Source organism: Polistes dominula, unplaced genomic scaffold, assembly GCF_049000335.1.
Source record: "Polistes dominula isolate Pdom_NZ unplaced genomic scaffold, Pdom_raw_medaka contig_22, whole genome shotgun sequence".
NCBI lineage: Eukaryota > Metazoa > Arthropoda > Insecta > Hymenoptera > Vespidae > Polistes > Polistes dominula.
This window is the reverse complement of record NW_028300966.1, coordinates 4162458-4179191: the sequence shown is the minus strand read 5'-3', so window position 1 is coordinate 4179191 and position 16734 is coordinate 4162458. Positions and strand designations below refer to the sequence as shown.

Sequence of the window (16734 nt, the reverse complement as noted above, 5' to 3'; positions counted from 1 at the left end):
TTATTCAGTCTTCACGTTAAAAAAAACTCGTAAACTATTTTTCCTATTTTAGTTTTTGATATGTAAACGAAAGAAAGAAAGAAGAAAGGAAGAAAGAAAGAAAAGAACAAAAAACGGATGAGGTTTTGATCAAACAAAATGTCCGAAAGTTAAAACGAATTTCTTTCGTTTCGGCGTATAAAGGTGTTTGATTTTTTTTTCTTTTTTTCGTTTTCAAATCGAATGAAAGAGACGAAAGAATGATCGATCGAATTCAAGTAAAACGAATGTCCAATGGTCTTTTTAACACTTTACGATCGTTACTAACTCGAATCGTATTCGACATCTCATTTCCAGTTTTTATTTCTTTCCTTTTATTTTACTTTTTTTCCTCCCTTTCTTGATAAAAATTATGATGGATGCGAAATGCGATTGTAAACGATAAGAAAAGATTTCGATGGTAAAGACTTTTGCAGAGAGAGAGAGAGAGAGAGAGAGAGAGAGAGAGAGAATCAGTTGGTTTTTTTTAATCTGATTGCCAGAGATATTTAGAAAAAATTAAAATTATAATTTATTTCAATGTGATTTGTTATTATTAAAAATGCAAAATAATGTTTATAAGCTTTCCTGCGTGCGCGTGCATAAATTAAAAAAGGTCCAATTATTCATTTAAATTTTGTTTTTTTTTTGTTTGAATAATATCGAGAATAATGATCGAAAAGTTTTTGAAAAAAATAAAATAAATTATATTTCAAATGTTTCACAATAAAGATTGTTATTTGTCCAACTATCTTCTATAAATTAAAAATTATACAAACTTTGTATGTGTGTGTATGTGTTTGTGTACATAGGACAAAATTAAAACTAAAGTTTCTATTTAATATTATAAATTCTTCAAAACCCTGAAATATTGAAAAAAGAAAAACATAATAATAAAAAATAATAAATAATAGTACTAATAATAATAATAAATAAAAAAATAAAAAGAAGAAAAAATTCTATGAGAATCATAATTAGATCAGGATAGATCATGTGAGTTTGTGTATGTATGTGTGTATATAAACAAAATTAAAATTAGAATTTCTATTTAATATTAAAAATTCTTCAAAACCGTGAATTATCGAAAAGAAAAAATAATAATAATAGAAAATAATAAATGATAGTAACAATAATAATAATAAATAAAAAAATAAAAAAGAGGAAAAAATTCTATTGGAATCATAATTAGATCCGGGATAGATCGTGTGCTCGTTACAAAACGAAATTGAAATTATTCCAAACGAATCGTACCCAAGGGTGCGATTCTTCCTGCTTAACCGTTCAATAACAAAACGAGAGGGAGACAGAGAGAAAGAGAGAGAAAGAGAGAGAGAGAGAAACAGAGAAGTGATTCGTATAAACGTTTTACTGAAAAATAGAGAAAGGATAGAGAGAATCGGTTAATTTAAATTCTTTGGTTTAAATTGTCATTCGGTAAAATAGGAATCACTCGATCGAGAGATAAATGTAGAAAGAAAAAGAAAAAAAAAAGAAAAGTAAAAAACAAAAGAATAGAATAAAAATAAAGATTGAAAGAATGAGAAATAAAGAAAAATGTATACATCAAAATTATTCGGACGAATATAATATAACAAAAATTATGTCTTTCTAATGTGTTATGTTAAATTTGACTGTATGAATTAACTGTATGAGTTAAAGATGACAGAATACGGGATGCTGTTACGATCATCGAATTAATCGCACTCACTTGAGTGTCTCCGTTTCCGCATTGCATTGCATTTTATATATATACATATATACATATATATATGTATGTATCAAGCTAGCAAGCTTGCAACCCTAGGAAGGTAGATAGGGTAGATAGCTAGATAGCTAGCAACCTACCTACTTACCTAACCACGCGAGATACTTCGTAGGAGCCATTTTATTCCGCGTGGTTGCTCTTGGGATTACGAAAAAAGAGAACGTTGCACTATCTTTCTCTTTCCCTCTCTCTTTCTTTCTTTCACACGTACACACAAACACACACACTTTCTCTCTCTCTCTCATAAACGCCAGCATTTTTTACATCCTGGCAAACCGGAATCGCAAGAAGTATACTCTCATTTTCCAACGAATTGGCTCGATTAACGTTAGACGTGTTTCTCTCTCTCTCTTTCTCTTTCTTTCCCTTCTTCTCTATTTCTTTTCTCCTTTTTCTTATTCTTCTTCTTATTATTATAATTATTTCTTCTTCTTGTTATTTCTTTTTCATCTTCCTCTTTTTCTTTTTCTTTCGTCCTTCCTGTTTTTATGTATATATAAATTTCTTGTTTATTCTTCATTTTTCATTTCATCACTATTATTATCAATATCCGATTCTCAATATCGATATAAGTCCATTATATTTTAAAATAGGATATACATTGTAAAGCGATAAATATCGTTCGACTAATTAATTCGTATAATTCGCTAATAAGTTATAGCTCGTTAATTGTTTATTTATTTTTGTTATTTCTCTTTTTTTTCTTTCATATAAATTGAATAAGTATTTTCATTCTTTTTACTTTTTTATCATATCAAACTGTATTACTACATCTTTCGTTTTATTTTTATTTTATTTTTATGCGCTGAAAGGGATATCATTATGGTGCGATATTAATTAAAAAGTTGAATAATTATTATTTATTTATTTATTTATTTATAGATGTTTGAATTTATTTTAATTTTTCTTTTTTTCATCGTGTCCATAATTTTTTTATTTTTCCCTCTGTTTTGGCAACTATACAATATAGTTCACATTGTTTTGATTTTATTTTTGTACGTTGATATGGATATCATTATCGTGTGATATTAATTGAAAGATTAAATATAATTATTTTTTATTTATTTATTTATTTATTTATTTATTTATTTATTTATAAATGTTTAAATTTATTTTAATTTTTCTTTTTTGTCGTCGTATCCATAATTTTTATATTTTTCCTTCTTTTTTGGCAACAACACAATATAGTTCACTTTTAAAGTGTATTTTTCATATTTCATTTCAATAATATGAGTGATAATAGATAATAATATTATTTTTTTGATTAATTCATGGAAAATCATATCCTCCAATTTTTATTACCCTTTATACCTGTATTTTATTAATTTATTTATTATTATAATAATAATAATTATTTTTTTACTGCATTTTTATCTTTCGTATTAATTGTAAGATCGAAAAGAAATTCGTTTCTTCTTTTTTTTTCTTTTTTTTTTCGAAATGTCTCTATCTTTCTTTCTTTTTCATTTTAGTATGAATATGCAAAGATATTTTTTATGGAATAGAAAAGATCGTAAATGGTATGGTGCGCACGATAAAACCTGTCGATTTAACTTTAGATCGATCGATCTTACTTCGTCATAAAGTGAACCTTTTGCGATTAAACTCTCGGCATTATGTTAGTGAATAAATATCAAAAGTTTTTCAACAAAAGAAACTTTCCAAATGATCGAAGTAAAAAGGTTATCTTTATCTTTATCTTTCTCTCTCTCTCTCTCTCCCTTTTACTGAAATAGTGTTTTATCGTATGTGAACATGTATAGCACGTTCCACAAATAACTTGTCCTATTTTTTTTTGTTTCTTCAATTTAATTCATCATATTGAATAAAAAAACAAATATATAATACCTTATTTCTATTTGTTTATAAAATTTATTTTTTGTTTCTAATATTAATTATCAAGTGGATGATCAAGTATATACATAAATACAAAGTACATCGTAATATTTTTTTATTAATATTAATTATTCATTTTAACTAATAACAAGATATAATATAAATAAACGTTACTGATTATTTCTTGAAGAAATTATTTTATGCATTAATAAACACTTGCATTTAATTAATGATCGTATGCACACATGGGTGTTTTGAAATATCCAGTATGCAAAAGTTAGATCAATGATTTGCTTGATCAGTGTTAAAAATTTTATAAGTCAATAGTATAGATATGACCTCTTAAACTTGAAATTTCGTAGAAAGTTTTAACGTGGAATGGTATTACGATCGAGTGTTCCAAACGATATTGCGTTACAGCTCATTAAATTTACCACGACTTTCCATAAAATAATTTCTCCATATAATCGTATTTAACGAAATAAGAAAAAAAAATAAAAATGAAAAGAAAAAAGAATAGATATGTTTTATTTCTAGGAAAAATTACAAAATTATATTCGATTTCTATATACATGTAAATATACGTTTTCGTGTGTGATCATCAATGATAGAAAATATTTAAATGAGTCCAAGTATTTTTCGCAGCATTTGAATGAAATATATGTTTCTTGTTTTTTTCCTCCCCTCTTCTTTTTTTTTGCATTTAATTAAGTTTCACGTTTTGCTTAATTAAATAATATCGATTTTCACGGATATTTCCAATGTTAATAGTCATTATCTTATTCTCTGTCTCTCTTTTTTATTTTTATTCTTTAGCGATTACTGTGAAACATTATGAAAGTAACAGATTCTGTATGTGTTCCCTTGTGTGTGTGTGCTTATTAATATCCAGAATATTTAATATTACTTTTGTACTCATTTCTATCGATGAGCTCATTGTAAATTGACACACCACACACACACACACACACACACACACACACACACACACACACCACGAACATATATATATACATCTAAATAACGGATACATATCCGTACAATATATGAAATAGGAATCAGTTGGAATATGAAGTGTTTATTTAATGACGTTTTATTTTACTCGTGACGAGATACACGATTGAAATGTACAATTTTATATTTTAATTTTTTCTTCTTATGGTAAAAATTACAAACAAACAAACAAAAAATAATGAAATTTAATCTCTTTATCTATAATGTTTATTTCATTCAAGATTTATGGTTTTTTCTTTTTTTATTGAATAGCAAAACAAAACCAGTTAGTATTGGATTGATTATTTGTTTTATATTACACATACATATATATATATATATATATATATATATATATTATGTAATATGTAAATATTTGAAGCACAAGTATTTCTGTGATCGTTATGATTAATATTGTAATATATATTGATTTATAAATATATATGGATATGTTATGCTAAATAATGGGTGAATATCGTATAATATGTGAAATATGAATCGATTGGAGGATGAAGTGTTTATTTTATGACGTTTCATTTTAATTACGACGATCACAATTGAAATATTGGTTTTTTTCTTGTTTATTCATTTATAACTTTTCGTATGGCAAAAATTACGCAAAAAATATATCCATTTGTATCTGTAATATTTATTTAATTCGAGAAATACATGATTTTTCGAAATTACATAACAAAAATTTCTGTAGATTTTATTATTTGTTTCGTGACTTTTGATTTGATAAAAAACACATTATACATATATATATATATATATATATATATATATATATATATATATATATTTTTTTTTTTTAAATTGAACCGAAGCGTTTATGGGATCATTACGATATTATCATCATCTCTATAGTTCTGTTTCACTAGATCGTTTTATCATATCTCTTATTTATATGTATATATTATATATACTAGGATGCTTCGGCCACGCGTTGTTATGGTTTTGTTATAAAATGTTGATTTCATATAATTCTAAACTATTTAGTAAGTTGTAATAATACACAAAATAATACCACAATTAGAATGGAATACATAAAATAATAATACTAGAAAAAATATAAAAAGTAAGATTAGTTACGTCACATGTAAATCTGAAAGACCGTATATATGAATACAGTCAAATAATTGAATTGTGATATAGAGCCATCTATTGAAAACTTACAGTATCTTAAAACCTAGATAACCTATAAATAATAAGTCTTTAAATTAATAATAAAATATAAAAATAATCGCGATGAAAACAATCCTGTATACTAAATTGAAAAAAGTCACACAAAATAATAAAATTTTCATGAACATTCAGTAGTTTAAGTTCAGTAGTTTCGAAATTTATGGGAAACCAACAATGTGGCACTGAATTTTTATATATAAAGATATATATGCAATTTTAGAATAGACGATAATTGAAAATTGACTAAAAATTAGATCTTCAAATGAAATTATTTACAATTGTTCGTCAACATTTTAAATGGAATTGTATTATGAAAGAACAATGTTAAAATAATAATCTCTTTTTTCATTTTGTTAATTTAATAATCAAACCGAATGAATTATTTTCCTTATAAAAAGCATTATATGCATGAACAGAAATATAATAAATGTATAAAATAATTCATAAATATTATCTTACCAAATTTAACATTCGTTTAATATCACGCGAATATCATTTCCTATTAATATTAATCTATTACGCGAAAAACTTTTTAAAATATAATAATAATAATAATAATAATAATAATAATAATAATAATAATAATAATAATAATAATAAAATCACCATTCGAATGAAATAACCTAGTTGAACATTTATTATGAATAATATTGAAATTTGTTTCTTTAGAATAATACCAACCGGTAAAAAAACAAACGTAATTTCTTAACAAAACCAAAACCTCCCTAGTAGCACAAAATATTGAAAAATATTGAATGCATGTGTATTTAATATTAAAAAGAGATTTAATGTCTTTATTTAAAAGACATTAACAATTTATTTAAAAGACGAACATTTAAAAAATAAATAACAAAAGGAAAAAAAGAAAGTGTATAGGTAAAAATAAAAATTCATACTATACGTAATACAGTACATAAAATATCATTCGAAAATTAATATTAATATTCAACGTAACAAAATATTCATGATACTCATAATCTTTGCTTTAAATCATTTCAAAACGTTTATTCTTGACAAATTTTATAAACGTTACAAAAAAAAAACACACACCCACAATTATGTTTTACATACAAAGCAACATTTATTTTCATATTTCATGAATGATAATTATACCTCCAACCGACGAGAAAATATTCTTGTTGCATTGAAGATAAGTATTGAACAACATATGAATAAAACGAGGGCATGGGTGGGGGAGGGGGGGATCGGGGAAAGATATGAAAATAGAGAGAAAGAATAACGGAAAGGGCCGATGAAGTAGTCGAATGAATGGGATAGAAGTAGGAAACGAGTATGAGAGAGAAGATGAGAGAAAAAGGGTGGAATAGGAGGATTGTGAGTGTGGGGGTGGATAGGGGAAAACGTATTTAGTAGAATGCCGGGTGCTAATGCAGATACACAAGGTAGAAAATATTGAAATGGTCGTCCGCGAGAAATCCCATTTAAAGGCCGTACCATGCGGTTGGGGTAAAGCACGCGAATATCTAGTATAACGTAACATATATGAGAAGAGAGTGAGGGTGAGGGTAGAGGTAAGGGTAAGGAGAGAGGGAAGAGAGGGCAGGTAGAGAGGGCAGGTAGATAGAAAGAGAGATATATGTATATCTACGTATTATACGTATTACACGTATATATACGATGTATATATGGTTGTTGTTGTACTCCATTATATGAGGAAAATACAGAGAGAAACGGAAGGAACAATAGTAGTCATGGAAATGTGGCGTATTATCGGTTGAGGATTATGCATAAATGAGAATTGAGAGAACGATCTTTTAGGGATATGTTGAAAAAATTTCAGAAATTTCGATTGCGAAAGAAGCATAATGTTATTTGTTTTATGTATGTATATGTATATGTAATGCTTGTACGTATAATTGTATTATATATGTATAATATTATAATGAATTAGATTGATTATAGGTAGAAATTTGTAATAGTATTTATTGGTAAGATAGAAATTATCGATAACGGTTGTTGAATGTGTTTATTTTTTCTTCTTTCTTTTTTATTATGAGTGTTTCTTGGGTTTTTTTTTTAAATCGTTAATCAATTAGATTATAAAATATGCGATCTTGTATGAATGGTAGAAAATGAAGAAATATGGGAAAGAATATATTTGTTTTTTGATAGGATATGTAGATAGATAATAATATAGATATTATTATTATTAATAATAATATAATATTATGGATTTTGATTACGTGTAGAAATTTATAGCGTTATAATTTATAAATGTATTATGTGGAATATTTTGAATATATTTTATCTGAACTTGATTGTGTATATTTTAAGCCGTGCAAAAAAGAGAGAGTGAGAAGATGAATGTTTTCATTAGCACGTGTTTCCGAATTGTTTTCATTACTATATCTCATGATACGGAACGGTGTTTATGTTTTCATTTTACGAAGTACGGTCAGACGAACAAAGTGTCGAGCCTAAAAACAAGGAGAGTGGGAGTTATTATTAATTAGAATGTTCGCTGAGAAGTGAAACAATCTTTCAACGACAACGTATAGGATACTAGAGTAAAGATAAAACTTTTATATAATTATTTTTTTGAGAAAAAAAGGGTGAAAGAGAGTAAGTAAAGGGATGAAGGTAGGAGCTACCCTTTACCTAATATTAAAATTCAACAAACAAGCGATTTTCGTATGTATATATCTTTATATATAAAAATTCAGTGGCGCGTTGTTGGTTTTCAATAAACTTCGAAACTACTGAACTGATTTTAATGAAATTTTTTTTATTGTGTGTGATTTTTTTCAGCTTAGTACATAGAATAGTTTTTATTGCGATCATTCACGTCATATGTTTTTTTTTCAGATTTACATATGACATAATTAACTTTGCTTTTTATATTTTTTCGTGTATTATTATTTTATATATTCCATTCTAATCGTGGTATTATTTTGTGTGTTGTTATTGATATATTATACTTTCTATATATTAAAAATTTTATTTTGTTTTATGCCTTATTTTAATTCCCAGAAATTATTAGTGAATATAATATTGACTGCATTAAATAGTTTAGAATTATATTAAATCAATGATTGATAACAAAGCAACAGCAATGCGTAGCAGAAACATACTGATATATGTATATACTAGATATTTTTTTTCCAATTAAAATCTCATTAGTTGAAGAGTTAGTAGCAAACGAGTTTTATTTATTTAAACAGTAAAAAAAAGATATAAGCGGAAAATTAAACTAATAATCCCTTCCTACCCTAAGGGGGGAGAGATTATTTATACAAGGAAAAGTCTTGAACGAGAAAGGTAAAAAGAAAGAGAAAGAAATATTAAGGAAACGTAGAAAGAAAAAAACTTGAAAGAACTCGTCGACATATACACACACATATATATATGTAGTGTACCATAGTAGCAGAGCTTTTACAAAGCTCAACCTCGCTGTCTCTCTTTCTCTCTCTTTCTTTTTCTCTTTTTTTTTGAGAGAGAAACCGTTGGAAACTGACTATACTTTCCTTGGAGGTGACCGAGCTAACGATCGCTTTGATTTAACGGCTATTTTTCAGAGTACCACACGAGCACGGTTACAGCCGAGATAGTCTCTGGCAACGTGAACACTTTGGATTCGTCTACGAGTCCAACTACGACAACTACTACGACGACTACTACGACTACGGCAAGGGGAACGTCAACGGCAACGACAACTACGACGAATCCAACGAGAACGAGGAGTCCAACTACTACGACGACTACTACGACGATGCTTAGACCATTGGACGACGAGTTACATCCCACCCTACCAATGACCTTTGCTACCGAGAACTCAACGACGATCTCTGCGCAATCCGGTTCCACAGCTTTGCTACCCTGCGTTGTTCACAATCTTGGCGACGGAGTGGTAAGATTACGACAAATATAACGCACACTCACATACACAAACGCAGACATATATATATATGTATGTATACTTGACTACACTCCACAATTATCGACCAACGAGATCCTTCCAACCCCTTTATAACCCCTTTTTTCTTACTATCTTTCTGTCTCTCTCTCTTTTCTCTTCCCAACCTCCTCTTTTTCATTCCAACTTGTTCCCTTTTCTTTTTTTTTCTTTCCTTTCTTTCTCCTTCTTTTATCCCTTTTATTCCCTATACCATCACGTAACACAGACCAAACGATTTACTGGAATTACCAAGCTTCTTGCCCCCCCCCTTTTTCCTATCATATATCTATCAATTTCAAGGATAACGATGAAATATTTCGCTAAAGAAACATACATTTTAACATCGAACTTTTCTTCTTCCATAAAACCCACTCTTCTCTCTCTCTCTCTCTCTCTTTCTCGTCTATCCTGTGTACCGTTTCTAAATGGAAACGTTAGTAAATTCACGAGTACGTGTATTTCCCTTTATCCTTTCTCTCTTTTTATTTTTATTTCTTTTTTTTATTTTTTCGTTTTTGTTATTTATTGTTATAACAGTTCAAAGAGAACACACTCATATACACAAAGATACAGACAAGACAAACCAGACAGATGGAGATATTTGAAAAGTTCATTTTTCAAAATGCTATATTCGTAGCACAAAAAAAACCTTCTTTCTCTATCTCTTTCTCTTTCTTTATTTCTCTCACGTATTCGACGATATCTCTCCCCAATTTCTTCTTCTTTTTTATTTCTTTCTTTTTCTTTTTTTTTACTTTCTTTTTTATCTTCAATATGTCTTTTAAACTTTCTCTTCTACAGTCAGAATCACTTATATATATATATGTGTGCATTAGGTACACATTCGTTGTACATTTCGTACTCCATCTTTGTTCCTTTTCTATTTTCTCTTCCAAACGAACAACACCCAGATGCAAACCCCTCTTCTTACCATTTCATCCCCCAACTCCCTAATCCCTTCCCCACTACCACCACCACACCCTTCCTTATACCTCATATACTTATACTCGAACCCATATCCCCCAAACGTTAGAGGTATTTGTTCTTTGTATGCATATGTAAGTACTTACCTACATCCCTTATTCTCTTGAGATACGTTCTCACTCACTAAGATAAACAACTTCTCTCTCTCTCTTTATCTCTTTCTCTCTCATTCTATTTATTTCTCTATCTATATATCTATCTATCTGTCTATCCCGTGTACTTCCATCTTCGTTGCATTATTTTCTTCAAAGTCTTTGGCACCATCTCAAACTCTCGGGTAAGATGCGCAAACGAGGAGAGAAAAAAAGTAAGAAGGCACGGATCGAAGTACAAAGTTTAACAAGATTTTGAATCAGTTTTCCGTTTCTTTGATGGAACCTACCTTACCAACCACGTTACCCTACCCTACCCTACCCTACCCTACCCTACCCTACCCTACCTTACCTTACCTTACTTTACTTTACCTTACCTTACCTTACCTTACCTAACCTTACTTTACTTTGCCTTATCTTACCACCCATTCCTTTCTTTCTCTTTCTCTCTCTCTCATCATCTACTTTGACAATCCTTTTTACTGTCCTCATCGTCCTATTCGAAGCTTTGAGTTAGAGAACATTTTCTTTTTCTTCTTCTTCTTTCTTTCTTTCTTCTTGTTTCTTTCGGACCTTCTTTTTTTTCTTTTTTTAGTAAAATGAACATAATCCTTGATCAAGTTGAATATCTTTCATTACTCTTTTACCTTTTCATTTGTTTTTCTTAATTATTTTTGTTTTTCTTGCTTTTCTTCCTTACTTTCATTCATTTATAATATATTTCTTTTTTCCTTTTCCTTCTCTCCCCTGACCACCTCACCCCACCCCACTCTTTTTTTCGCGACTCCGTGGTTGGTAACGCTTTTCATCTTTTACTCGGCTATATTGGGCAAGGATCGAGGAAAGTAAGAGAATCTTCCTCTTTTCAGTTCTTCGTTTGGTTGAAAATGACGAGGTCTTCTTCTAGAGTTAACGTTCACCTATATCTTCTACCTTCAAACTCTGCTCAAAGTCTGGACGTTTCAAACGGAACATCTCGAAAGCTTACCTTCAGAGAAAATAACAAAAGGGATAGAAAGAAAAAGGGAAAGGGAATGGGTGGATGGATGGATGGAAGGATAGGAGAAAGATGGGCAGTGGTTTCGTTTCTTCCATCCTTTCTGAGTACCTACAAGCAAAACAGCATTTCTACTAACTTTACTACCACTACCACCACCACCACCCACTAACCCCCTCCCATCTCCTTTTCTTTGATGCCCTATTTCTTCCTACTTGGGTAAAACTTTTTGCAAGACTTTTGAAATACTGTAGAATTTTGTATACTTTCGTTTATTACTTGCGTATTACATTGTAATAACTTTTTAATTAGTTTAAAATAAAATATTTGTGCATTCATTCATTTTGTGGTACAGGGTAATAGGATAATTAATTCGTACAAATTATTGATAGGAATAATAATACGTATATCGTGGTTTTTTTTTATTTTATAAATAGGATTAGTTTTCTTTTTTTTTTTTTATTTAATTCGATGAAAAGGTAGGGATGATAAATCATCAATTTTTAGAATTAACCCTTATGGGTTGTATATCATGTGGGAAGTGACTTACAAATAAAATTATTTTATTAATGTAATTAAATAATTAATAATTTCATATATTTGTAGTAAGGTGAAGGCACCAGTCGTCGACCATGTGCCAGAAATTGACCATTTTTCACTAAAACGTGAAAAATAAGCTTTCATTAAGTATTGGCCTTTCGAAACAAATGCGGTAGATGGGTTACGTTATTTACCAATGCAATGCTATTATACGTTTGCTTGGATACGATTGTTTATTGTAACTACGAACGATTAATATCAGTAACGACAGTCGTATTCCTTCATACTGTAACTTCCTTAACGCTTTTGTTAAAAGAAGATATGAGTAGTTAAAGATAAGTAATTTCTTAGCTTTTGACTTTTAACACTTTAATGGCCGCTCACACAACATGTGTGTTATTGTCGGAACAACAATTATTGGCCGTTATTTATTTATAACTTTTTATATATTTAAAATTAAATAAAATTAAATTTGTTGTTAACTTGTTGTTGTTTTTTTTATGTTAATTTTTTCGTGAATTTAATAAAGTTTTTAAATTAATTTTTCAAAAATATTACCGATCCCTGGAGACGTTATGCGTAGACGTGCGGTCATTAAAGTGTTAATGCCAAAAATTTTCACTATTTTAATTGCCATTAAATTTCTTATTCATTAAACACATTGTTTTTCGCATTCCAATATCAAAAACTTAATTAATCGAGGGTTCAACTACCGAGTCGTATTATTTGATGTTTTCTAGAAGTTAATATACATTGGGAAGAAGAGAAGTAATGGATAAAAATAAATGGCTTAGTGTTCAAAAAGATGTTAATGAACATGTAATATTTTTATATGAAAGTGAATATTTTCCTGGAAAAATCCTTTCTATTATTGACACTAAAGTGATGGCATCTTCTGTGAAATATACTTCAGCACATTTGCTTGTTGACCTAATATACAGTCAGATGTAAATGTATGTACTTTCAAAAAAATAAAAAAAAATAAAAAAAAATTAAAAAAAAAATCTTCTGTGAAAAAACATGGGCGATTGTGGAAATGGTCAGAAACTCCTGACGTATTACATTACAAATGGGAAAATATACTTTTTCATATTAATGAGCCTATCAAAACGAGCAAAACGCGAAATATTTTTTTTATACTTGAATTAGATTCGATATGGAATTATAGTTAACTTTATTTTTCATTAACGCGTTCCGTGCCAAGCCCTTTTTACCTAACTTGTCATTCAGTCCACTTAATTTTGCTTTAACAAAATCAACTATTACATGTAATTATTAATTATTATAAATAATAACAATTAAACAAACTTGTGTGCTTTGTTCTATACTGCATTTTGTATAATGCATTAATATTTTAATAGAAATATTTTTTAACCGAATTAAATTTGTTATAAACATATATTTTCAGCGCATTAAAAAAATTTGACTAATGGTAAGTGTACCACCGGTGGTACACATGGCCTAAAGAACAAGTTTAACGTGTACCACCGGTGGTACATGTACGTGGCACTGAACGTGTTAACTTTCAGAAATTAACTTCTATTCATTTGTATTTGACCTTTTAGTTGTTATTTCTTCTAATTGATGTAAATAAACGATATTGAAATGATTACTTTTATTGTTTTTGGTTCTAGTATATATGGTCAACTATTAACGAAAAAATTGTCAATTACTGGTTTCTCCAGTCTCAAAAATAGTCAACTACAGGTACAGTGATTGACTTTCCATTAAAGTTTATTATTTTCGTGTACCATAACTTTTTTCGAAAAATATCCTTTGCTATATGACATTCGAAGTACAAAGTATATCTTCACGCATCAAGATCTACTATTTAATAAAAATGCAAGAAGTTACCACTATTTAAGATAAAAATTTCTTTTAACCGGTCGACCACTGGTGTCTTTACCTTAATCATTCAAAAAAAAGAAAAATAAATCATTTCTTATAAATAATAAATTATTCTATAATATTAATCCCTTGAGTACTGAATTTTATCTGAAAATTTTTATATCAATTTCTTACTATATAGATTAATATAGGTAAAATTAATACATTTTATTTGGAATATATTTATATTGGTGACATATAAATATATATTTTTTGCAACAACATTTCAATTAAAAGATATAAATTAAATATATAAATAAAAACGAAATAGAAATATTTATATAGATGACGAGTCTCGCTCGTCAAATGTACCCAAAGGGTTAAACAATTTTGTTGCATATTTACCGAAATAACTTAAAACTTACAATTTGTGAGAATCATCAATAAAAAAAGCCTGACGATCGATAATCGATTGGAATAATTTGCAGATATTGTGTTTTTTATCTCTTATGAATTTATTTATTAATCTTTAAATTTAATGAATAAATTGAGAAATAATTTCCAATCAATGGGATAAAAAATTGAATGTAATTTTTGACTTTATATTTTGGTTAATTTTTGTTTTTTGTTTTTTTTCCAAATGATTATCCTTTCTCAATTTGTTCTTGTTATTTGCGTTTTAACCACAGGCTTACAAAAATAAAAAATATCTCTAACTTTTCTATCCCACTTGTGTAGAAATCTCGCAGTAACAATAAAGACAACAACAGTTGGTAGAATTGAGAAAGTTTCTCATGGATTTAGGAATTTAATTTAACCCTTCGTAGAGCACGTTACCTTTATCTTGGCAAAATATGTTAGGATTGTTATTATATCGATGAGTATAAGAGAAAGTTTGTATTCTTCTTCTTTTATTTTGTTGTTGTTTATCTTAAAAATATAATATCTTATCTTTTATTATCTTTCTTCGCGTTTTTCAAAGTTTCCATCCTCGTTTGGAAAGTTATTCAAAAAATGTGTGATAAAGTTCGCGTATCGATATTTTTTTTTCGATCACTATATTTCCAAAGTATGATATTTTAATAATTTAAAACAATGAAAAATATTTAAAAGAAAAGAAGAAAAAAAAAGATGTCTAATTAGTAAAATTATTCATCGATCATATTATATAAATGAATAACAACGAAAGTTGGATCAAAAGTTCCCAAAGTTGGGTTAAAAAGTTGTTAAGTGATTTTAAAAATGTTATACTCTAATTTTAAATAAGAAAAAGTCTTACGCCAGTAATTATTCTCGCTATTTAACAACTTTAGTCGTTAAACTTATAGATAATAATATTAAAAAGATATATATATATATACAGTACTGCGCGCCATACGGAATCTTCGTATTGTTTAGTTCATATCTTCTAAACGAATCGAAATACCATTATAATTTTTTTTGCATAATATTTCTATACTACAAGCTATTTTTTAAGGTAAAAATAAAAAAAAAATTAAAATATGCGAAGTTTAATAAATTCACATTTTTAATTTTAACTTCCGGTTTACTAAACGAAAAAAAGTTCATTTTCAAATTTTTATTTACTTCCAAGAAAATTAATTTATATTCTCTAATAAACACGATTTATTTCTTATTTAATCCATTAGATTAACTCTTTTAATAGTATTCGAAAAATCTACTCCTCATATTTTGTCAATTCTTTGAAGCCCCATAAATTGGTAATTAAGGTAAAATAAAAAAAAATAATGATGTACAATTATTGAGGTCCTATAGAAGTACAATCAAGCTAATTATGAACAAAATCCACGACCTCACATTTTTTTCGTTGTCCGCTTCACATGAAATGTACCATTTATTAGAAAATATTAATTCTTTGGAAGGATTACTATTACGTATTTATATAAAATATATTTTTACGATGCACAGACCATTCAGATTATTGAAATAATAATAATTATATTATTATTTTGATAATATAAAGAGTAAAAAATAAAACAAATAAATTTTCTATCTTGTTGAATATAACAATTATTAAATTATTATATTATATATTATATGTATACATAATTATTATAATAATATATACCTGAAAATTCTATCCGTTCAGACAAACATTGGTTTAATTTTTCGCCTCTAGAAATAAGGCATTTTTTAAAAATGGGATATCAAAATTTCCATCACGCTGGTAGAAAGTCAAAAATAATGATGGCAATTATATTATTCAATAAAGTTTATTCAAGGTATGAAAAATGTATTATTTCATTTTATTCTAAAAACGGACAGAACTTTCCGGTACACCTAATAATATATGAAATTATTAATTATTTCATTATTAATAACATATTTTTATTATTATTTGTAAGTCACTTCCCACGTGACCGATAAGGGTTAATTTAGTTTGAACGCGTTAGTTTCCCGTAAAAATTGGTCGACATGATTTGTCCTACGGTTATTTGGAAATGAAGAATCTTGGAGAAAAATAAATTATCTGTATGTGTGTGCTTTTGTGTGTGTGTAGATTCGTGCACGATTTCGTTCATACGCTCGGACGAATTTAACTCTTGTGAGCTTGAAACTC

The 16734-nt window shown here is 28.0% G+C and overlaps 1 protein-coding gene across 9 annotated transcripts in view; it reads left to right on the top strand.

Moving 5' to 3' along the window:
- The window catches only part of LOC107063695 (uncharacterized), a 128191-nt gene that overhangs the window by 52791 nt on the left and 58666 nt on the right, over positions 1–16734 (top strand). For all 9 annotated transcript variants that reach the window (XM_089173019.1, XM_015315679.2, XM_089173023.1 and 6 more), the window contains one exon: positions 9334–9665. In XM_089173019.1, the coding sequence (XP_089029145.1) occupies positions 9334–9665 (332 nt within the window). The remainder of the gene's footprint in view (positions 1–9333; positions 9666–16734) is intronic.